At 32.8% G+C, this 23,885-nt stretch overlaps 3 protein-coding genes across 5 annotated transcripts in view; all 3 read left to right on the top strand.

The window, feature by feature from the left end:
• LOC104726263 lies at positions 7,455 to 8,246 on the top strand. The gene has a single exon (XM_010445084.2). It carries the CDS (start codon positions 7,742 to 7,744, stop codon positions 7,943 to 7,945), a length of 204 nt encoding a protein of 67 aa, XP_010443386.1. The 5' UTR covers positions 7,455 to 7,741; the 3' UTR covers positions 7,946 to 8,246.
• On the top strand, positions 11,140 to 13,068 carry LOC104726262 (nucleolar and coiled-body phosphoprotein 1-like). The gene is made up of 6 exons (XM_010445082.1): positions 11,140 to 11,401; positions 11,565 to 11,635; positions 11,754 to 12,216; positions 12,294 to 12,377; positions 12,462 to 12,511; positions 12,777 to 13,068. The coding sequence occupies exons 1-6, from the start codon at positions 11,267 to 11,269 to the stop codon at positions 12,901 to 12,903; spliced, it is 930 nt and encodes a 309-aa protein (XP_010443384.1). The 5' UTR covers positions 11,140 to 11,266; the 3' UTR covers positions 12,904 to 13,068.
• Positions 18,182 to 23,885, top strand: part of LOC104726261 (calcium-transporting ATPase 8, plasma membrane-type-like) — an 8,941-nt gene continuing 3,237 nt past the window's right edge. The window contains exons 1-25 of one of the 3 annotated variants that reach the window (XM_019232895.1): positions 18,182 to 18,334; positions 18,957 to 19,143; positions 19,385 to 19,501; positions 19,587 to 19,623; positions 19,740 to 19,855; positions 19,949 to 20,080; positions 20,184 to 20,273; positions 20,366 to 20,435; positions 20,512 to 20,582; positions 20,679 to 20,762; positions 20,850 to 20,927; positions 21,021 to 21,095; positions 21,186 to 21,269; positions 21,420 to 21,502; positions 21,617 to 21,725; positions 21,806 to 21,861; positions 21,987 to 22,029; positions 22,142 to 22,225; positions 22,334 to 22,459; positions 22,548 to 22,613; positions 22,703 to 22,801; positions 22,967 to 23,077; positions 23,170 to 23,337; positions 23,547 to 23,606; positions 23,722 to 23,759. In XM_019232895.1, coding sequence (XP_019088440.1) covers positions 19,000 to 19,143; positions 19,385 to 19,501; positions 19,587 to 19,623; positions 19,740 to 19,855; positions 19,949 to 20,080; positions 20,184 to 20,273; positions 20,366 to 20,435; positions 20,512 to 20,582; positions 20,679 to 20,762; positions 20,850 to 20,927; positions 21,021 to 21,095; positions 21,186 to 21,269; positions 21,420 to 21,502; positions 21,617 to 21,725; positions 21,806 to 21,861; positions 21,987 to 22,029; positions 22,142 to 22,225; positions 22,334 to 22,459; positions 22,548 to 22,613; positions 22,703 to 22,801; positions 22,967 to 23,077; positions 23,170 to 23,337; positions 23,547 to 23,606; positions 23,722 to 23,759 — 2,141 coding nt within the window. In that variant the 5' untranslated portion in view covers positions 18,182 to 18,334; positions 18,957 to 18,999. Of the gene's footprint in view, positions 18,335 to 18,688; positions 18,704 to 18,956; positions 19,144 to 19,384; positions 19,502 to 19,586; positions 19,624 to 19,739; positions 19,856 to 19,948; positions 20,081 to 20,183; positions 20,274 to 20,365; positions 20,436 to 20,511; positions 20,583 to 20,678; positions 20,763 to 20,849; positions 20,928 to 21,020; positions 21,096 to 21,185; positions 21,270 to 21,419; positions 21,503 to 21,616; positions 21,726 to 21,805; positions 21,862 to 21,986; positions 22,030 to 22,141; positions 22,226 to 22,333; positions 22,460 to 22,547; positions 22,614 to 22,702; positions 22,802 to 22,966; positions 23,078 to 23,169; positions 23,338 to 23,546; positions 23,607 to 23,721; positions 23,795 to 23,885 lie in introns of those variants that run through there. The other 2 variants (XM_010445081.2, XM_019232894.1) reach the window with 2 other exon arrangements.

Here is a 23,885-nt window from a genome sequence, read left to right as displayed (position 1 = left end):
ATGAGACTGTATAAAGATGAAATTAGAAAAATAAGAAAAAACGCATGTTAATTTTAATATGGAAAAGGGCTTTTTGGTGTTCATCGGATCTAAAGGGGAGAGTAGTGATCATTAAAGTATTAAAGAAGAAGGGGAAAAAAAAGGTAAAGAGGTCAGAGAAGGTTAAATCGAAGGGATAATAAAAGGCAAAAAAAAAAGTGTGTTAATTATTTTTTTTGCCTTTTTTTTTCAAATGTTGATGCTTTTCTTCTTTTGCATGGAAAAGATAAAGAAATTAATCATCATTACTCTCTCTCTTTTTCTTCTCTAATCCCAATGAAGCATGAATCTTGATCGATCAAGCTTTTATAAAAAAAAATTAGTCTACAAAGGAACCCACCGGATCAAAAAGAAGGTTTGATCTTTTGTGAATAGCTGAAATACTCCAAAACAGAACTTAAAAGGACTAAAAGACACAAAAAGAATTAATTAAAAGTGAAACTATACGCGCGAGAAAGAACATGTTCTTGATGACCTTTTAGTTTGATAATCAACGATTGTTTAATTTTATTTTTTACATAGATTAGTTAACATTATAATGTATATATATACATATATATCAATGATGAAGTATAAAAATCGTTGTTTTTTAAGATGAAATGAAAATTAATTTTAAAGTAGGCAATTTTCTGTCAAAGTTAAAACTTAAAAGTAGGCAGTTGTAATGAAAATGAATTATGCGTTGATTAAGACTACGACGTTTCTTAACATTTATGTTTGTGATTGCGTTTTCATGTCGTGATGTCCTAATCAATACTACTACTAGTAGTAAAAAAACACAAGCACAAAGAAATATCATGATAGAAATGTTTGTACTTCAAAAATTTATTACTACAACAACTATTTGGAGCTTTATCGTCTTTGAGTTTGGTATTTGCATATCTATGAATTTTATTACTTTAATTTAATTATATGTTCCATCTCTTTTATAAATAGTATCATTTTCACATATTTCATATAAATTTTTTAAAATGTGTGAGCATTAGCACAATTAATCTTATTTGTGTATTTTTAGAAAATGTGTATTATTCTTCTTATATAAAGAATCTATTTTAAAAAAATTCGAACCTAAACTGAACTAGATATAGAATGAACACCATTTAGCAAATTTCAACAATAAAATGATATTTCTTCATCTATCTCATATTTTTCAATTTTATACAGATCATTTGATATGGTTATATTCCGTATTTGTGTTTGCTTCATCTGATCTGAGATACTTGACTTTAGTTGTCTAAATATGGGTCTAAAATTTCAACCAATGAGAAACGTTGACTAGCTAGAAGAGCTTCAAACTGTAACTTACTTGTAAGGTAGTTTTGTTGTGTGAATTTCAAAATGACATCATTAGAGCTAGACATCTACATTTTATGGAAATGGGTAAGAGAAAACAGAAGAAGAAGAACCATACTCTCCTTTGAGCATTACATATGACTAAGCTATTCCTTATATAACAATTGAACATCTCTAAGCATTACATGTGTCTAAGCTATTCCTTGGCAATGAATTCTCTTAACGACAATTTTATGTGTGCATCAGGTCTTCATGATCCCGCAGTTGTCTTTGGTCGTTTTGTTTTTAGATTGATCTTTATCCCACGTATATATATGTACGGATGGTGTTGATGATGATGATTTTGCAATGCACTCTTGTGTGAAGCCCAGACTAACTGCTGATACTTCATTTCTGATACCCTCTCGTTGACAAGAGTTTTTTATTTTTTATTTTTTATTTCTTTACTTTGAACCTTCCACTTGGTCAGGAGTGTTTCTATCATTACTTTATCTTCGACCATGCATGGTCTGATGGTCATATACGTTCAACGCAGAGCAGTGTAGGTCTAACACTCTCTATATATACTTACGATTGATGGATCAAGGCATCGTTATATTTTTAAATATCAATCAATGTAACTAAACACACCAACAAATCTGTGCAACAAGAATATAAAAGAATATATTGTCAGGAGTATTGTCAGATTCCATGTAAGCTTTTATAATTGATTTGATCGAAGAAAGCTTACATAGGGACAGTCGAATTAAACATTCTCGTGTATAGATAGATCTATGGAGATATCACCCATTTGTTTGTCTCTCTGCTCTTTAATTTATTTTACAAAACTTCATATAAACGCCAATAATTTGTATTCGCATTCTTATTTGTCTAAGGATCGGAGAATATTATCATAAGTGAGTGAGCTGTATAGAGAAAAAATTACAAACTAAATTGGATGACTATTATAGTTTTAAGTACATACGTAAATTTTTCTGAACATAATGTATATATCAATGTAAAAAAACCATCTATACTAACTTTCTTGTGATTCGGACCAAATTGCGAAATTTTGCGTTTTCTTACTGGTTTTACTGTTAGTTAATGGATTATTATTTTTTTTTTTTGCAACACATTGATGGATTCTTTCTTTTAAATTAAAATTTCAAGGTGTAATTTTGTTTGATTGAGATTGTTTTCATTAATATTCGTGATGCCTACATATTATTCACATATTGCAGAAGCTCTGATTCATATGTTCAGGTAACTTTATTTACCCAAACATTAATCGTATTCAGATGCTAAAGTTTGTAAATGATTGACGTGACTCAAAAAAGCATGCCCTACGTAAATAGTGAGTGCGTAGGTAAAAAACTTTCCAAAGACCACGCATATTTATACATACTCATATATATATATATATATATTTATCTAAAAGTTGTATTTATATGTTTGTTGGTGGAATACACAAGAAGTACCCCGACATAATAAAATAAATGACAGCGTACACAAAACAAAAGCAATTCAAAGTTTGATTTATAATAGAGTTTATGTATTTCTTGTATTTCTCGTATGCTTTCAATTTTTTTGCTTTTTTGGTTTAGTCAAGTTTTTTGTACGAAACAAGGCTTGTATTTTGTAAAGACTAAAATTTTCATTTTAAAGGAAGAAATATCTTCAATTTTAATCTTGTCTTGATCTAAACTATTTCGACCGTAGCTCAAACAATTTAATTTCTCGGAACCTAATATTTGTTGCTTATCCTGAATACATAAAATCAAACGTAGGATTTCAACATACTTTCGAGGTATCATTAATTTTGAGTAAAAAAACAAAACAAAAAACTAAGAAAACAATAAATTAAAGAAAGACAATTGAGGTAAGAAAATTGGAGAGCAAAGACAAGACAACGGCTAATATAAATAGACATGAATCTAATTTGGTTACCAGATTCTGGTAAAAAAACATCTGGCTGTAACTTTGAGGCAAGAAAAAAAAAAGAGGCTTTTACGTGCCATTTTATTAAGTGTAAAAAGTGACTATTGTTTTGTGTACTATTGCAGTCAAAAGTCCACTATTGCAGTCAAAAAGAGTTTTTTCCTACTCTTCATCTTTTGTTTCATTGGTTATATAAAGGAAATAAAAAAAATTATCTTATTTATTTATGTTGGATTTTGCATCGTATCAAGAAAAGTTAAAAATACGTATCTTGGCTTTTGGTTTCTTTTGAGAGATGTATAAGCCAACCAGCACAAACCTAGACTTATAGGCACTAACACTATAATTAATTACATAATCTTATTATTTGGGTTTTTGATATAAGTCTGATTGTCTGAGCTCTCATGAAATAAAAGATTTTATGAGTTCACTGTGTTATGTAACTTTTTCCCCCCCTTTCTCTAAAGCAAACTTATACTTGTAAAAAAAAAACGAGATTAATTGTAGTTTCTTTAATTTTTCAACGGCCTTAAGTTTTCACATGTATAATAATTTAAAAAACTTAACATAATTAAAAGTTCAATGGTTATATGCTCTTGTTAAAAACTTATAGGTCTAAAAGATAAACCTTCTCATATCAAATGAATATAATTCGACACATACGAAAGAGACTGAATCTCTTTAGAATCGACAGTAGATCGCAGAGAACTGGAAAATGATAAACTTTTACATCGGATTGAGCTAAGTAAGAAGAAGCCAAGAGAGGGAAACGTGGACGAATGAATGGAGAATCAAACACTCTGCGTCAGGTAGAAGGATCCAATCACATGGGGAACCAGACCTTCTGTTTCGGACAGAGGGTTTCAGCTCTCGTGATCGGAGAGGAGAGAAAGAAAGAGCAATGTGACAAATGTCCTCTTCTTCTTTTTTTCCTTTTTATTTCTTGGGAGTTTGAACAAACGCGTGCCCTATCAAGCTGACACAAACAATTTACCAAAAAACACAAAGACACTTCGCATACACCAAAGCCTACTACAACACTTAGTGAAAATATTCTCTCTCTCTCTCTCTCTCTCTCTCTCTCTCACACACACACACACACACACACACATCTTTATATTCTTTCTCTTCTCTCTTTTTGATGGCTCGCCTTTTGAAGCACCCAACATGGATTCTCTTTGCTAGTCTAAAACCCATCACTTTGTATCACACCTAAAAAATATTCAACAGAAATAAAGATAGTAGATTCTGTTTTCACATTATCTTCACCAAAGGTCTTTATTTTTTCATCTTTCTCTGTTTCTCCAACTAGTCCGAGTTGTTAACAAAATAAATTATGGACATGTTATCTACGTACGCTTATAACAACAAAAAAAAAATCATTTTACTAATTCGGTTGGTCATGACTAGGCTAATCATGAGCTAAGAGTATATTTTATATATCTATGCCGTTAGATTTTTCATTTTTTTAAAGTAAATATGTATCATTCGGTGGAAAATATACGGAAATAAGATAATGACAATATGACATGATATACAAGACCATAGAATAAAAACTTTAATGTAGATCGATGTGTCTTTTGTTATTGCTTATATTATTGGTTTGGGGTACGAACGATCCATCTATCTATCTATCGAGTCTTTTGGAGTGTATTGCATGGGGGAAGAGTGAATAATCACTTAATTAATTAGCCGAAAATATATAAAATAACTTATAAAAGCCAACTTTTTGGGTTTCCCACTCTGTTTCGTCATCATTGCAGATGAGGTGTGAATGGGCCACACAGTCTTTGCTTTCAACTTTTGTTTCATTCCCTTTTTTATGTAGGGTTTTGTAGTAGGAATATCTCTTTGCTTTTGTGTTCCAATGGATTTTTTTAAATATCATATACTTTGTATATATTCTCATTGTATCTATGTTTGCTCTAAGTGGACCAAATGTATTTTATCTATAATGCAAATTCGTAAAGAAAAATTTCAAATGAAAATCACGATCAGACGTCAGATTGTTGATATATGCATGTTAAATACGATCGAATCGAAGTTTGACTATCCCTATCCACACAAATCAATGTTAGAAGTTCGGCAGGGTTTAGGCCCATTTTCATGGGTTATTTTGATGGCCCGTCTAATAACACAAGCTATGTTGACATCCAAAAACGGAACATCGTATGATAGATAAGAAAAAGAGCACATTAGGGAGATGAGTAATGTGGTTAAGGCCTGGTATGACGTTCCTAAAACATTCGATAGTGGATTGGACATGACTCAAAAACAGTAATCATCAAGCCCATATGGTGTCACATAATCAAAACTCGAGTGGAGTCCAAAGCAGTCATACTCATACATCGTCCGTATGACCGTATAGTATGTTTTGTTATTGGTCACAAAATTCAATCCTGAAGCAATAATTTTATAGAATTTGTCGTCTAGGAGAGACTTTAAATTTACAAACCCTTGAAAAAGACGAGAATGTATACACTATCTAGGCTTACTAGCCATGTGTTCATTTATTATGTCCTCGAACAGTGTCCATTATTTTGATTTCTACTTGTCGACATTATGAGTTCGTACTTTGTCAATCAGTCCAAATCGCAAACAAAATATACGGACACCAACAACTCAATGAGAGAGTAAATTTTATATCTTATGAGTTTCTGATGAGATATAAAAAGCAAAACATAATGTAAATAAGAACTTCAACAAAATAATGTATTTTGTTTTCAGATAGACCTTGCTGCCATTCACATAATTCGACCCTCCCTCTTTACTCTCATGCTTCAAGCGTTTTCCTAGAGTATGGAGATATTGCAGTTCCAGATTTTCATGTCCAACAACAGTAATTAATAGTATCTTTCCATCACAAAATTGACAAAAGGTTCAGCTTTTCGCCATCTAAGGTTTCACAAAGAAAAAAAATACAGTCCATCATACAAAATGGCGAACTAAATTTTCTACCATATGAGGTTTTCTGAAAGTTGGGTGTAGTTATAAAATAATACGACGCGAAGGTTGAAAGCAATATATACCTTGCCTTTTAAGCTAAAAATGTCATATGATATCACTCTTTTGGGAAAGATTCCACAAAGATTATCATGTAATATAATACAATCGAAATTTTGACAACATCATTTGAAATGTATCTTAGTACTATACTCTGAATGAAAAGAATGATTTACGTTTTCGTAAACCAAAAAAAAAAAAAACTATATATATATCTAACAAAGAAATTAAACTTCTGGTTGGTTGTAAAACCTTGGGCCACAGATTATGTTGGCTTGTTAATACTTACAGACTTTTTATGACGAATGCGTCCATAGTATTTTGAGCCATCGATCTTCATGTTTGTATCCCCGAGATTTACGTGCATAGATGCTGATCTAATGGTCATGGTTCATTCGCTTCAAACTCAGGTTACCATCTTCAGCTTTTTAATTTTCTATCTCTCGAGATATCATATGTTTTTTTTTTTGTTTTTTTTTTATATTAAAGACTCTAGAGATATCAAATGTTTCATTTGAACGTTACAAGAAAGAAAAAAAGAACCAACGATTGGGGCGATGAAACCAAAGTAAAAGGTAACACAGAACATTGTCGTCTTCTAGACTTGTTGAGTTGTAGTATCACACTAGAGTCTTTAACGTACGTAATCGTGTTATTACATTTACGAACAAGAGGGTCACGAGACCCATCCTTAGTTATTGACTTTTTTGTTTGCTCTTAAATGTACAATTTTAGCTTACGGTCGATAATTTCCCTTTTGATTTGTACTCAGTATTAAAGGCTTAAAACCTTGAAGCATCTTAATTTGCATCAACACGCACGTGTGATTTATGATCAAATGCAACGATAGTGTATTAATTTTGACACCCATATAAACAAGTCCTGAAACTCATTACATTTCAAGACTCAATTTATATAAAACGAACAGAATTTTTCCGTAACTGTTATATTATATCCCTAAAGTATACATTCAATTAAATCACAAATCACTCAAAAGAAAAAAGATGATTTGGGTAACAAGAATAAACGCATATTCCAGCTAAGTATACTCGAATTATTTAATGTTTTGCTTTGAAAGTAATTGACCAAATCTGACAAATAATTAAGTCAGCAAATACATCATATTTTATATAGTAAAATATACAATACAAGGCTAACCAAAAAAGTTAGTAAAATAATAAAACGGGCAAAAAGCAAAGCCGTTTTTTTCCTCTTTTCCTCTATAAAAGTCTCGTTCATGCACCCCCCAACTATAATCCCATCTTTGCGACTTCAGAAAACAAAAAAACAAAAAAAAAAATCTTCAAATCTTCTCTTCAATATAAGTCTCCTAAGAAGTTTCTCAGAAACAGTGAGCAAAAAAAGAGTTCTCCCGAACAAAGTAAACCCATTACCGAAAACAAAGCAAATTTTTACAAAAACTAAAACTTTCTCCAGAAAATAAAAAGAGAGAGAGAAGAATCAGATCTGAGAGGGATAATCAAAAACAATGTGTCTGGTGTGTTTATGTGACGAGGAAGAGATAGAGTTAGGGCGGCAACAAGCACCTGGATCGTGTCCGTATTGTGGAGGTAAGGTGCAAATGCTTGATGTCGAAAGAAAATGGATGTTCTGTTTCGTTCCTCTTTGTTTCAAGATCAAGAGAAAGTACTTGTGTTCTTCTTGCGATCGTCGTCTCGTTTTGTATCATTAAATTAATTATTAATATTTTTATTTAATATCCCTATCTTGATAATTAAAGTAAATGAATTAGCGTTGTAATTAAGAAAAATAATTTTAGTCGGTGGTTCTTGGCACGGTTAGTATATATCTATGTCGTGTAAACCGACATTGATCCTTTAGAAGTTCAGTAGAACTCTCTTGATCCAAACTTGATGTACTTTTTCTTTTGGCTTCGAGTGTCTTCTTAAGTCGGTCCAAGTTGAATATCTAATGGATATTATATGTAATGGTGTTTTTAAATATGTAATGATGAAATCTCAAGTTTGGTGTTATTGTTGTCGCAATTTCTTCTTTTACATCATTACGATCAAATATTCGAACCAGTAATGTTTATATACTCTCTACGATCGATCTTGCGACTAATTTTTGATTGTCTGTCGTCTGATTTGAAATACTACTTCCTACATGAAAGCAGATAATAATAATTTTGCATGCAAGTACGGGTGTCAATCGGCCTGATCTTCAGTTCTATAGCGATTCTGGACCGGTCCAGTTGGATTTTGTCGCGTGGAAAATATAACAAATATGACGACATGGAGAAATAGAGGCTTAATTCGGGGTTCAAGCTATATTAGATATTGGACCCCGAGTTGGTTTTGAATGGTGGCTATATTAGTTACGTAAACGACATTACAGTCACACATTCAAATGATTAATGCACATTAATAGCATCAACACACTTTTGATATGCATATCAATTTTAACGTTGATAGGTTTCATTAAACGTTATTCCTAAGTTTGAGGATAATTAAGATTATGGGGGAGTCAAAACATGATTTTTCATTCCAAAAAAAAACATGATTGTGTACTTGCATACAGCATATATATATCGTACGAAGTAGTGTCGCATGGCATCACTAGTTGATCTAATAATTGATCGTTACGATTGCGAATCTGTTAATTAAATATGAAAAATAGTTTTAAGGAAAAAGTATGAGATTCAGATTATGAGGTTTTAAGTAGTATTCGCTCGTGACTTATTTATGAGACGCAGATAGAAAAAGATCACAACTGATTCGGTCACATGCACTATGACATCAGTGGTCAGTGATTTATGTTGTTTTTTAGGCAGAAACCGAAACTGAATTGTCTGAGCATTTCAAAAGCAAATAAATACAGGGAAAGGGAAAGAACATCTCTTATTTTTGGGGGTTATAAACAGCTCTTATCTATATATATCTACTGAACAAATATATAACATAAACAGCTCTTATATCTCTATACTATAGCTTGTATCAATTCTTTTATTTCTTTTAATATATATAACCCGAGATCACGAACTAAAACAACACTTCTTATCATTCTATTGTTGCGAAGCTATTTCTTACAGTTACAGAGTAACAGTGTTATTCGTGGGTGAACTGTAAGTGTAATTTAAGAAATAATTCCTTACATGAACTCAAATAGTATAAGATTTCTATAAAAACAAGTTACAATATTGTATCAGATTGATTTTTTTTAGATTTAAAATAATTGAACAATTTATCTTATTTTCCTAGTAAATGATCTAATAGACTAATACGTACATTATCTTTATGAGAAATGTCCTTAACGAATTACATTTTTAAGCGCATATGATAAGATAAGGTTGAAAGAATTTGTATACAGTAGAACCTCTATAAATTAATACTTTTTAAATTAATATTCACTATAAATTAATAAATTCTTTCAAGTTGGTTTGTGTAGAAAATAACACATTTCGATAAAATAATAAGATAATAATTTTTTGGGAAATCCTATGTAAAAATATAGTCTCATCAATATCATAAATTAATAATCATATAAATTGAGATATATATATCTAAAAAAATCTAGTGAAATATAATTCTATTGTTGTTTGCCTATTCTTGAATTTGAATTCTTGTTGGAGTTCATCCCTAATTTTTTCATTGTTTTATTTTCAAATTGCATCCATAAATTGTGAAGAGTCATAGATGCGATAATTGTTTCTTTAGTAATTGGTTTTAAAGGTACCGCAATATCTTTTTCGACTTCATAATTACCATGAAGTATAGTAGTAACAATTTTTTATAAACTCTAAATTTTTAATATTTCTCATTTTTACCTAGATAATCTATTAAAAATTTGACATTTATCCTATTGCGATAACCAAGATTATAAATTAAGAAAATTCTTTAAAAATGTGAATGATAACAAAAGTATTTTATTTGGTAATAGGAAATTTTATAAATTAATATTTTTATTAATTTATCGATAAATTAAAATCTATATAAATTAATAAAATTTCATGGTCCCGACTTTATTAATTTATAGAGGTTTTACTACTGTACATACGTAAGGGTGGGCCAAAGTCTTATTTATTTCCGAAGCGTGTACATTTATATTATTACTTTGTAGCTGCAACAAGAAAATTCAATATCTTAACTTTAGAAAATCAAGTGGCAAAGGAGAGAAAACAAAACTTGTTTTCGACAAGGAATGAACAAACAAGGGCTTGTCACCGGTGTCACATTATTAATGTAACCATCACTGTAACTTCGCGAGTATCGTGTCTGTCTTCGACGAAGAAGAACATGGACATGAACACTAACGTAACTCTCAGTTTTAACAAATTTCACTATCAAAATGTTAAACTTAATGATGAAAAATTATGTACAATATTTATCTGTTTGATTACTATAATAGTACTTACTACTTTTCTTTTCTCCAAACAAAATTATAGTATTCTTCTTCTTTATTTTTTTGAAAAGATAAAGAGAATTATCTAAAATGCTATTACATACATGTATTTTTTGGCCAACAAAGTGTCAAGTTTCAGTTTCTCTGAAAGTATGCTATTTTTTCTATACGCAATGTAAAATGTATAGAAATTTCCATATGTAGTGTTTGAGAAATTTACAAAGAATCTCTGAGGAAAAAGGTGCTCAGATACTTGTCTATTTTTAAAGTGCATACACTTTAAGAAAGAGAGATCTTAGATGTATTGATTAGAGAGACAAAATTATCACTAATAATCTCCCAAGATTTTGTTTTATGCGATTTGCCCATTGGGCTCTTTTACCTTTTGTTATGACCCATTGGGCTCTTTTACCTTTTGTTATGACCCATTGGGCATCAAGTCTAGTAATGATTAAACAAACCGGGTATAGAATCCGGGTCGGGTTTAATTTTGGCACGCTCCCGGAAAAAAAACAAAACCCTAATAATTCCGAACAATTTGTCGAGAGCACAAAATCAAAGTCCAAAACCCTAGCAGCAGCAGCAAAGCCTCCTCTCAACCCATCTCTCTTAGCTTTCTTGCCTCGCCTAAGTATTGATCTCTAGACTAAATATGGGTAGCGAGAGCAAGACCTCGAATTTGGAATCGGACCAGAAGGCTCTTCTTCTTCGTTCGGTTGCTCAGTTCTTAGAGCGATCTGGGCTTTCCAAATGCTTCAAGAAATTGCTTTCGGAAGCTGAAATCGAGGTTTGTACATTCGATTTTCACTTGGGCTACATACAATTTTTCAAATTTTTAAAGAGAAAAGACACTGTTGATTGCAACACTGTAGATACTATGGACTTGATCCTTTTTGTGATATAGCATAGGGGTCTTAGTTGAATTTGCTCTCTTTATGTTACTGTTGCAGAAGAAGGAGTTAAACACTACTAGTTTACCTGATCTAGAGGAAATTTTCAGCGAGTTTTTGAACAAGAAGAAGTAAGTTGTTTCGCTTACTTCATATGTAACATTATGTTCTTGCTGAGTTTTAGTTACATTGCATCATTAGTCATTTTGAGCCTTATCAATTTGGCTTTTATTGTCTTGTGTGTTGCAGAGATCAAGAAGCTGCTGTGAATGGGATTACCGAGGAGAATGCAGTTGAAGGTGTAGAGGATGTAAAGAAGGAGAAAAAGAAGAAGAAGAAGAAGGAAACAAAGGTGGAGGTGGCTGAGGAGGAGAAGGTTAAAGAGACTGTTGCTGAGGTCGAAGAGGGGTTGAAAGAGAAAAAGAAGAAGAAAAAGAAGTCGAAATCTGTGGAGGCTGATGATGATGATGATAAGGAGAAAGTTTCTAAGAAACGGAAAAGATCAGAGCCTGAGGAGACTAAAGAAGAGACTGAGGATGATGATGAAGAATCAAAACGTAGGAAGAAGGAAGAGAAAGTAGTGGAAGAGGACAAGGGTGTTCAAGAAACACCTGTTAAGCAGACTGACATTCAGGAAAACGGGAATGCTGAGAAAAGCGAAGCGAAATCAACAAATCAGAAGTCAGGAAAAGGGCTTTCTAACTCAAAAGAGGTGACCGTGTTTGCACCCAATTTTTTTATTTGGGATTAGAGATCGTGTACTGATGTGTGTTTTGAACTTTTTTACAGCCGAAGAAACCATTTCAGAGAGTGAACGTTGACGAAGTTGTGTTCACTGACGAGAGGCTGAAAGACAACTCGTATAGTGAGAAGGTTCCATATAATCTCCATCGCTCTTTGTATAGCAATCTTTGTTTTATCTATGCCTTTATTGAAGTTTGGTGCTCTGTCTTGTAGTCTCTTTATGGTTATAAAGCTCAAGAGATTCTAGGGCAAGTGAGAGGAAGGTAATGCTCCCCACCCTTTGAACTTATTATTTATCTAGACTTACGCTTTGACAACGAGGGTCTTCGAATGTTTGATTCGGTTATTAGATTTGTTTTGGTTGGGTTAGTTCGGATGAAAATTCATAACCTAAATAAAAAAAACCTAATAGTTTTATCAGCCTTTGTACCTATTCTATATCTAAATATATATAGGAGAAAAATAAAGAAACCGATATAGGTTCATGTCTTGATCTCTTAAGGTTTCGGGTTTTATTTTTTGGTTTAGGGATTTCCGACATGAGAAGACGAAGAAGAAACGAGGAAGCTACAGAGGAGGGGAGATCGATCTTCAGTCACATTCGATTAAGTATCACTACTCAGACGACGAGGTAGCGGAAGAGAAGAATGATTGATAAGCAACAACACTGCTTCTCTTTTTATTTTATCTTATACCCTTTCTTGTCTTTTGCTTTGATCATTTCAATACCCTAAAAAAGGGCTCAAATTTTGTGTCTGTTAATGCTCTCATTTGATACTCATAAGAACATGATTCAGCTTCAGTTTCTTCGTTCACTTAATTGACTTCAAAATTATTGTCTTATTTACTCTTTAGTGTGAGCAAGGAATCGAGTTACTTTCAAAATCAAAACCGGACGGTCATGTTGAACAAGGAATCGTTCTAGACTTCTAGTTGTTGAGTCCGGTTTACTTTTAAATCAAGATTATTTAACACCATGATTTCTAGGTAAACCGTTGAGATTAATCAATATCCGGTCAACTTTTCAAAATCTATTGGTTTGGTTAAAGTCCAAAGTCTCCAAGAGTTGATGGGACTTTTTGTTAATGATAAAATTTATTTTAAGCCGACATAAACAGATATTTGTTGTACTTGGCAAATAGTATACTTTAGGCCGACATATACAGAGTTTTTTTAATTTATTTATGTTGTTGTCTATTTGCTTTTCTAACCAATCTGTACTCTTAATATTTTGTTCAATTCGTCTCCTCGTATTTTGCTATGCACATGTAATTTTGCTAATGACTTGATTTGTGAGTTGTGTGCTTTATTCTATTCTTTCTGATCAAATTTAGTTGAGAGAGCATTGAGATAAGTAAGAACTTAAAGAGACGTATCCTTTATTATGTTGTCTCTTGCGTTTTGATTACGCAAAGTTGTTGTTTTTGCCTTTATAATATAAATAACCTCACTAATTAATCACTGAAAATTTGTTATTCGATTCGTTTTATAATAACCATCGCTATAGAAAATATTATTTTTGTGTCGGTCGGTTCTTTAACCTAACTTAATGCTTATAAGAGAATTTTCGTTCGATGTTGTAATGAACAGAGAAAGCATCCAATGCTTGAAGTTGTGTTTTTCTTTGCTTTTGACAAAATTTAGTTGTTGCAGTTAGTTGTTGATAAGGATATTTACCTCAAATTCCAGTTATTCTTAAAAATTTATATTCTCTTGCAATATTTTCATTAAATGTCATTAGTAGAGATCTAATTAGATTCTCGGACAAATCATTACGTTCTTAGACTTATAACTTATGGTTATAAATATAGTTACAGTTATATTTAAGATTAGCAAAATTTCATCCCCAAATCCCAATGACCCCTAGTTCTAAAATATCGTTTTATTGTTTAGTCGAACTGTAAGGCTTGCAAGAATAAAAAAAATAAAGAATGAACAAAATAAAATAAAATGATCATTTTCTGTTGGAATTTCATCATGTCATTTCGTATTCAAATGGACCTACCTATTTGTTTATTTGATCACGATCAGAAATAAGTAGGTAAGAAAGAATCAGATATTTTCTAAACACACAGATAACAAATGTTTGAAAATATTGTCGACAAGAAAAAAGTTTTTTTTTTAAATATGTTCGGGTTGTGAACTATATTATATATCCTGGTTGATATGTTTTGTTGTATCACATCCTACCAATAATCTCTTCTAGATTACGAAATTAACCCCGCTTTTGTTGTGTTTCAAATTTTTTTAACCAAAGTAGTATGAATGACAACGACGTGATTAAGATTAGACACACGATGAAGAAATGGTGGGAAATAGAAAAACTATCAGGAATAGAGAAACAATAGATGGTGTAGATATCGTATTTTAATTTAAGATACGAATTAACAACTAATAAAACATGATATTTGAGTTTAGACGACTAACTAATTCTTTGATTTGAACAAATCACGCGAATATGTCTTATAACACTAATGCGCTCTGTAAAAATACTTTTATAAAGTTTGTTCATAATAAGAGATATCCTTGTAAGAAGCTTCGTGTAAGAGGGAATATTGATTCTCCTATTGGCCGACGTGAATATAAACCTTTAGTTACTTTATTTCTTTATGACCAATAAGAAAAGATTATGTCGTTGACACGAGGAAAGAAACAAAAGAGAGAAGTAAACAAAATTCATGACATAATAAAGACATTTTATCTTAAGACTATATATCTTTGATCTTTCCTTACTATTATTCTCCTCTTGTGAGTTGTGAACATTAATTATTTCGGATAGATATGGTGTAAACAAAATTCATGACATAATAAAGACATCTAACTTAACTATTCTTGTTAGCATTCTCCTCCTATGAAATAATTACTGTAGTTTGCCCCCAGAAAAAGAAATATTTTTTATAGAATTGGAAACGTTTTTTCTTTTGTTTATTTTAATCTTTATTTTTTTTATCAACAGATTACAAATGCAAAGTCATGGTTAAAAACATTCATGAAAGTTATAAAAAAAATCTAAGCAACATAAAAAATGCATATATAGCCAGTCTCCTTTGCTCTTAGACTTTTCTGTAGGTAAAATGTAAACTGCACTGCATCAGGTGATATACATTTTTCCAATGGTTTAGTGGAGTCAGTGTACTTATGTAGTCGTAGGTTTTCAGATGGGTTATGGATGGCTTAATGATTCAACGAAAAGCAGTCATCTTTGAAGATAACTAGTTCATAACCGAAACTCCAAATTAGATTGCATGAATATTCAATAATCAACGTCCCACATTCACCTCTTTCTATGTAGAACGGTTTGGTGATATTGGTAGACCATAATGAGCATATGTGATGATCCATCTTCCTATGTAGAACGGTTTGGTGATATTGCTTAATGAGCATATGACTCATTCAGTATCAACCTATGTTCATATGTTGATAATAAATAAACGAGGTGTCAAAGTTGCACTTTAGCGAAACGGCGGATACGAAATGGTCATTGCATCTTTACTTGGTTGATAATTATATCGGTTACATATATGTGCAAATAAATGTATATAACGACTAAAATTGATTTAAATGATGAATTTTGCGTACGTTATACTCAAAATTAAGTATTAATTAATCTACATTTACAACTGTACTTCAAGAGTGAAATGATTGTTAGATGATATTTGATATTTTTACAATCTACTCCCTCTCTTCTACAAAGATTGATGTTATATGATTTCTTTTTGTTCCACAAAAATTGATGTTTTATCATCTTCAAAAAGTTATCACTAAGAAAATTTAACAGTCATTGGTTTATAAATATATAATACTTTTTAGTTAGAAAACAATATTGTATTAATCATTATTTCTTAATTTATGTGAAATCCATCAAATACACGCTAATACCTTTGAGTACCTTTTTGTGCTTGTTTCGACCACTAGAGTGTAGGAGAGAGGCTAATTTAATTAATGATGGACTAGTAATGTCATTTTCAGTAAATTCTTTTCATTTATGTCCCATTCGTTCCATATTTTCAAACACTAATAAAGAAGGAAACAATCAAAAATGGAATGATTATTTTCTTTACATAGTAGAATATGAAAATTCAAATTACAAACAGAGATTTAAACAAAGTGATTAACAAGGTAAAACAGTCCGGAAACAAAAAAAAAAAGTTGTAATTTCAGTCGGTTGATCAACTGACACGTAAACAGTGGTTTCTCTACGTGACAGACACGTCATTAATAAGAACAAAAGAGCTTCACACGTCAGAAAGTATTTAAAAATATTGAAATTATTTACAAAAAAACCTTGCTGTTTGTAGACGTGGCAGCATTACAGTCCCCGACCTTTTTAAAAAAATTTCTTTCCCTGGGCTGTCTAATTCGCTGTTTTGGTTACTTTGCTTACATCTGGAGTATGAAAACAATAATTATGGTCTAGTTCATTTAATACTAATATAATTTACAAACCTATTCTACATAAAATATTCCATCGCAAATCTAATCTACACTTTACAGGTGTTCCTACTTATTAGTGGGTGTTCCTCTAAGGCTAATTTTCTAAAAGGGACGGACCCCTTGAGATCTTTTTCTTCCCATATGTATACAGGTACAATCTCTCAATATCAAAGTAATATTTTTGTTTGTGGGTAACTTATATTCTTAAGTGGATCGTTTTATTCGTTTGGCATCCGTGGAATGAACATAATATGTTGTTGAGTACTTGGATCGCTTCTCATTAACGTCTGCGAAACAAACATTTATTCATCATCACCCTACCACCCAGACGTAACTTCGTTTTTTGACATACCGTGTTTCCGCGTTTACAAAAAAAAACACAGTTTACCTTTTTTCCCCCGATTGAGCAATTTTAATGGTGACTACTAAGAAGAGTTACGATATTACTTGAATTCTTTGTAATGTTTGTTTAGTATATAGTATATACTGAAGGCGTCGGTGCATTAAGACCGAGAGTTTGTACTTTTTATGAAAGTTGGTTTTCTACTAAGGAGACGAAAATATACTAATCTAATTGTATGCATAATGAATAGGTCAGTAACATAGTTTTCTTTTGTTAAATATAAACAATGCTCAGATTTGAGTAGTCCAAAGTTCAAATCATCCTCTCTCTATATAAAACTCACACCCTATGGATTCGAATTCTGAAAAAGCAGTTATATATCGAAATTTCAAGGATTAAGGCAACCAGAATATGCAAAATTTACACGTTTTGTTTGACTATTTGTTAATAAATGCAAATTTCCAAAATAATTATACAAGAAGAGACCATACAAGTACTCTGCCAAATAACATACTTCCACAGTTTCAATTTTAAAATAAGTTTAATATTCAATTGATTTTTCTTTTACTTAAATTATTAGATGATAAGACACATATTCATAGAATTTAAGATATTTAAAGTTTAGTTATAAAATTTAAATAACACATGTTTAAAACTGGTAACAAAATGATTCGAAAGTTTTTTCGTGTTAACCTTATCTTTTTTTTCTTTACTTTGATTTTTCCTTTTCATAAGATAGAATCCTTTTAGTTAAAGTAATAATCCTTTGATTTTTTTTTACTTAAATTATTAGATGATAATACACATATCTATAAAATTTAAGATAAAAAACTTAAATAACACATGTTTTTAAACTTGTAACAAAATTATTCGAAGGAAAGATTTTTTTTTTCTTGTTAACCTTATATATTGTTTTCTTTACTTTGATTTTTTTCCTTTTCATTAGATAGATTCCTTTTAGTTAAAGTATTAATCCAGATATTTTTTTTTTTTTTTAACAAAAAGAAAAAGAAAAAAAGGAAATTAATGTCACCAGCATTAATTTAACGCGTGCCACGTAGCGAAAGTAGCGAAGAAGAGAATTGAAAATTACCCATAACGGCCCAATGACATTCTAATTTAGTTTATAAATGTTTTAGGATTTTGTTTACTACTCACTCCTCTCATATAACCCTAGATCTATATATATGCTCTTTTACTGTTCTATCCCAAAGTTTAGAGACCCCTTTCTCCAACTTTTTTTTGTTCTCCCGGCGGTAAACTTACTTACATTCCCCGGCGCACTTACACCGGAGGTTTCTCTCTCCAGGTAGACCTCGTTTTTTTTTTTCGTTCTCGATGTTCGCTTCTCAACCGACTACGAAACGAGTTTCGGATTTCGATAGCTTAATATATTTTAATTATTTTTTTTAATTTGTTTATTTTTTTTTTTTAATTAAGATTTTGCAGTGTTGGTCGCTTTGTCTCCTTTTGTTCTTCGTCTTCGTCTTCCTTTTTTTAGTCTTACTTGTTTGGAATTTTTGTTGACTAGTAGTACTGAAAGTAACCGTTTCGTAGAGCGACTCGTGTTCTTCGATTTTTTGTTTTCATGATATTGTTGTGAAATCAAGGCTAAGGAATTTTGAAGAAATCTGAGAAAACCTTCCTCTGATTTTGTTTTTTCCCTCAAGTAAACTAGGTTGGATTTGTTCGCTCTTACTGTATTTATTTATTTTTATTTTTTTCTGGGGAAAATAAAGCTTCGCTGTACCAGAGAGAAGATACTTTGTTTGGAAGAGATATTTATCTTTTTCCTCTTTTTTTTTGGTTCCTTCCTGAGAAATTGCTTTTTTTCCTGCTTGATATTTCACGTGGTTGTCGAAAGCTGAAGCAACCTTTAAACAGAAACCTTACTTATCTTTTTTTTTTTTTTTGGGTTTGTTCTCTCGCAGTGGGTTTCGAGATTTAGGGATTTGAGTGGTCTCGCCTGCTACGATGACGAGTCTGTTAAAGTCGTCTCCGGGACGACGCCGTGGAAGCGATTTGGAATCTGGTAAGAGTGAACACCATGACTCTGATAGCGATACGTTCTACATCCCTGGGAAGAATGCTTCAATCGAGCGGCTCCAACAGTGGAGAGTAAGACCTAGNTTTTTTTTTTTTTTTTTTTTTCTCTCTGCGTCTTTACTTGGTTTACTGGTGATTTTGCAGATGTTTGCTTTTATGAAGCAATTGTTTTACGGGCTAATACTTGCTTAATCTGCAAATCAGTGAATTTCGTTGATGTTGTTGTATGTTATTTCGGAATTGGATTGTGCTTTNTTGTTCTTTTATGTTTGGGTTAACAATGTATGGTGTTTTTTTTTTTTTTTTGTTGCAGAAAGCTGCGCTGGTTCTCAATGCCTCCAGGAGATTCCGATACACCTTGGACTTGAAGAAGGAGCAAGAAACGATGGAGATGAGAAAGAAGATCAGAAGTCATGCTCATGCTCTTTTGGTAATTTTATTTGGCAGTTGGTAAGTCATGTCTTTGTCATGATATGTTGCATTTTACTAACTAGCTTTTTCTATTTCTCTTTCAGGCTGCAAATCGTTTCATGGATATGGGGCGTGAGCAAGGTAATTTTGGCAAACTTGTGTGTACTTTGGTGTTGTGCATAATCTGGTTCTGAATTTGGTGAAGCGATTCTTTATGTATGAACTTGTTTGATGTGGTCTGTTTTTTTTGTTCTCAGGAGGTGAAAAACCAACAGCGTCTGCCACTCCTGCTGGGGATTTTGGAATTACTCCTGAACAGCTTGTCATAATGTCAAAGGATCACAACAATGGTTCGCTGCAGCAATATGGAGGGGTAAGTTTTCAGTCATGATACGTGCTTGTGTCTGGTTATATTTATTGTTAGTCTCTAGTTAACTTAATGGTATGCATGTTATTGTTGCATCAGCCTCAAGGATTGTCAAGTTTGCTCAAGACTAATCCAGAGAAAGGTATCAGTGGAGATGATGATGACTTGCTAAAGCGCAAGACCGTTTATGGTTCAAATACCTATCCTCGCAAGAAAGGGAAAGGGTTTCTGGTATGACGATGCATATTTGATTTTTGTTAATCTGTTGCTTGAAATTAGTTTTTTCCCTGCCCACTCTCTCATAAGGCTGTTGGTTTTTTGTTTTTCATCACAGAGGTTTCTTTGGGATGCTTCCCATGATCTCACCTTGATCATTTTGATGGTTGCTGCGGTAGCGTCTTTAGCACTTGGGATAAAAACAGAGGTATGCAATGAAATCAATTAGTTCGATCTGGCTCTTCCCACTTTCACAAGTGTAATATCAACTGCAGTTTAACCTGTAACAAACATGGACAGGGTATCAAAGAAGGGTGGTATGATGGAGGAAGCATTGCATTTGCAGTGATTCTTGTGATTGTTGTCACAGGTAATTTAACCTTTTTAATATGAGAATTTTGATAATGACTCTTAGTGTTATTCTGATGCTTTCTTCTCCTCTGCAGCTGTCAGTGACTACAAACAGTCTCTCCAGTTTCAAAACTTGAATGATGAAAAGAGAAACATACATCTGGAGGTATAGATTTGCACCAATGTAGTCTTTCTCTTTCCTCAATACTCTTTTTCTTGTTGTTTACTTAGTTACAATACACTCTCTGTTGATTGCTTACAGGTGGTAAGAGGTGGAAGACGAGTGGAAATTTCGATCTATGACATTGTGGTGGGTGATGTCATACCTCTCAACATTGGAAATCAGGTTGGTCTATCCTCTCCTTTTCATTTTGTTTTTTTTTTCCGTATTACTATGTGTCTAATCGAAATTAAAGATAAACATTGTCTTTAGGTTCCTGCGGATGGAGTGCTGATATCTGGCCACTCTCTTGCTCTTGATGAGTCTAGCATGACTGGAGAGAGCAAAATCGTGTGTTTCTTGATTCTTATTATATTGACATTGTTGCCTTTCTCGTCTCGCTTTGGTATAACTTCTAACTGATGACTTTCGTTTTCTGTCTAGGTTAACAAAGACGCTATTAAGGACCCATTCCTAATGTCTGGCTGTAAAGTGGCAGATGGAAATGGTGCTATGCTGGTAGGGTTCCTCACTAATTTCTCTTGTTCCATTGTAGAACTGATGTCTCAGGAGATAGCTGTTATATGTATGCTCTTTTCTTATTGCAAGGTTACTGGTGTTGGAGTCAACACTGAATGGGGATTGCTGATGGCCAGTATTTCTGAAGACAATGGTGAAGAAACTCCCTTGCAGGTTGATTTTTTAGATCATTGCTAACTGAATCTTTCAATTGTAAAATTAAGCTAATCTTTGTCTTGCTTGAACCAGTTGGATTTTTTAGATCATTGCTAGCTGAATCTTTTAATTTTAAAAATAAGCTAATCTTTGACTTGCTTGAACCAGGTGCGCTTAAATGGGGTTGCAACGTTTATTGGTTCCATTGGCTTAGCAGTTGCTGCGGCTGTGCTAGTGATTCTTCTGACTCGGTATGGATGTTTATTGGTTTTTTGGAACTCATCCATATCATCATCAATTTGTGAGAACAACCCTAGCTGACATTATGCACCGATATCTCTGTACGTTGTTTGTCTTTTTAACAGGTATTTCACCGGTCACACTAAAGATGTAGGTGGAGGTCCTCAATTTATTAAAGGCAAGACAAAAATTGGTCATGTAGTTGATGATGTGGTCAAAGTTATTACCGTAGCGGTATGATTCCTAGTTAACCATCTTAGTAGTTAAAATCTTCAATTTTCTCTAGAAATGCTAATATTCGGTTGTTTCTGCAGGTTACAATTGTCGTAGTGGCAGTTCCTGAGGGTCTTCCATTGGCTGTTACTCTAACGTATGTATTTCCTATCTTGGTTAGACCTGACCCTTTCACTACTTTCGTGTGGTAGTTTCATAGTGAAGAGCTTACTTCTCTTTGCTGATAATATTTTGCTTTTCTTCTATTTTGTTTTGTTTCAGCCTTGCCTATTCGATGAGGAAAATGATGGCAGATAAGGCTTTGGTATGATGATTGATTTACATCCTCTTTCAATCTTTCTTCTGTGATGGGAGGGATCGATATTTGATTCTTTTATCTTTTCTACTATATAGCATGACAAAAATTTGATTTGCAGGTGCGAAGGCTATCTGCTTGTGAGACAATGGGTTCTGCTACCACTATTTGCAGCGATAAAACTGGAACACTAACTTTGAATCAGGTGTGTTTTGTGTTTATAAATAAATCTGTTTTCACTCCATGTTTAGAGTAAGACTCAAGTTAACAGTTTAACCACGATGTTACTAAACGTTTATATTTGGTTTTAAAGATGACAGTGGTTGAGTCTTATGCGGGGGGCAAGAAAACAGATACTGCACAATTGCCACCAACTATCACTTCGTTAGTCGTTGAAGGAATATCCCAAAACACAACTGGTAGTATCTTTGTCCCAGAGGTAAGTTTCAAGCTTTTATATCTTGAACGAAAATTAGATTTTCTAGGTAATTCTTTAACATTGCTCATGGGATTTTTTTGGCTGACAGGGCGGTGGTGAGTTAGAGTTGTCTGGTTCACCAACAGAAAAGGCCATTCTTGGCTGGGGAATCAAGGTTTGATTTTTAAGTTTTTATCGTTTAAGTTCCTACACACTTTTACACCTATGAGTGGAAGAGTGATTTCTATGTTTTCTCTCTTTCAGCTGGGAATGAATTTCGAGACAACTAGGTCACAGTCTTCTATCCTTCATGCTTTTCCGTTTAACTCAGAGAAGAAACGTGGTGGTGTTGCTGTCAAAACGGTAACTGTCTGCTTCTAAAGTATAGATACTATGCGTTTATGGGAGATTAAATCAGTTTTCTTGATACATTATAGTCAAAAATAATATCTATGCAGTTCTCTATTAGCACAATTCAGTTTTTCTTTCTTTATTTCAACATTTTATTTTTTCAATATTACTTTTCAGGCTGATGGTGAAGTTCATGTTCACTGGAAAGGAGCTTCTGAAATTGTCCTGGCATCATGCAGAAGCTACATCGATGAGGATGGTAATGTGGCCCCAATGACTGAAGAAAAGGTTTGTGAAAATTCTAATTTAATAACTCTTTGAAAGCGGGTGTACCTGTAATTTACCCCTAGGGCCTAATCCAATTTATTTGTTGTTCCCAGGCATTGTATTTCAGGAATGGAATTGAAGAGATGGCTGGAAGAACCTTACGATGTGTTGCACTGGCCTTTAGAACCTTTGAGGCTGAAAAGGTCCCAACAGGCGAAGAGCTCTCAAAGTGGGTACTCCCAGAGGATGACCTTATTTTACTAGCTATAGTAGGCATAAAGGTAAGGACCAATTTGTTTTTTTTTGCTTTATCCAATGTTTAGTCAAATATACAATTTGTGGTTTTTGTTGCTCCCGTCCTTTGAGATCACTTTTACCATTTCACATTGCATATTACTCTATTTATAGACACATTTGTTTTAGATCAGTGCATGTCATGTCCTGCAATATTCTTGGTAGATTTTCTTATCCAAATGTTTGAAATGCGCAGGATCCATGTAGACCAGGAGTCAAAGATTCAGTTCAGCTGTGTCAAAATGCTGGTGTCAAGGTACTTCTTTTGTTCGATTATATTATATTAAAAAATAAAGCCAGAAAGGCCAATGACGAAAATTATTGGTTAGCTTGTGAATAACACTTCATGATATACTGTATGTTGATTTCAGGTCCGTATGGTGACTGGTGACAATATCCAAACTGCCAGGGCTATTGCTTTAGAGTGTGGAATATTAACTTCAGATGCAGATGCCTCCGAGCCTACTCTCATTGAAGGAAAATCATTCCGTGCGATGACTGATGCAGAAAGGGACAAGATTAGTTCCAAAATCTC

This window comes from Camelina sativa, chromosome 11 (genome assembly GCF_000633955.1).
Source record: "Camelina sativa cultivar DH55 chromosome 11, Cs, whole genome shotgun sequence".
In the NCBI taxonomy this organism is placed as follows: Eukaryota; Viridiplantae; Streptophyta; class Magnoliopsida; order Brassicales; family Brassicaceae; genus Camelina; species Camelina sativa.
Note: the sequence above shows the minus strand (reverse complement) of the source record. Positions and strands in the feature narration are given on the sequence as shown.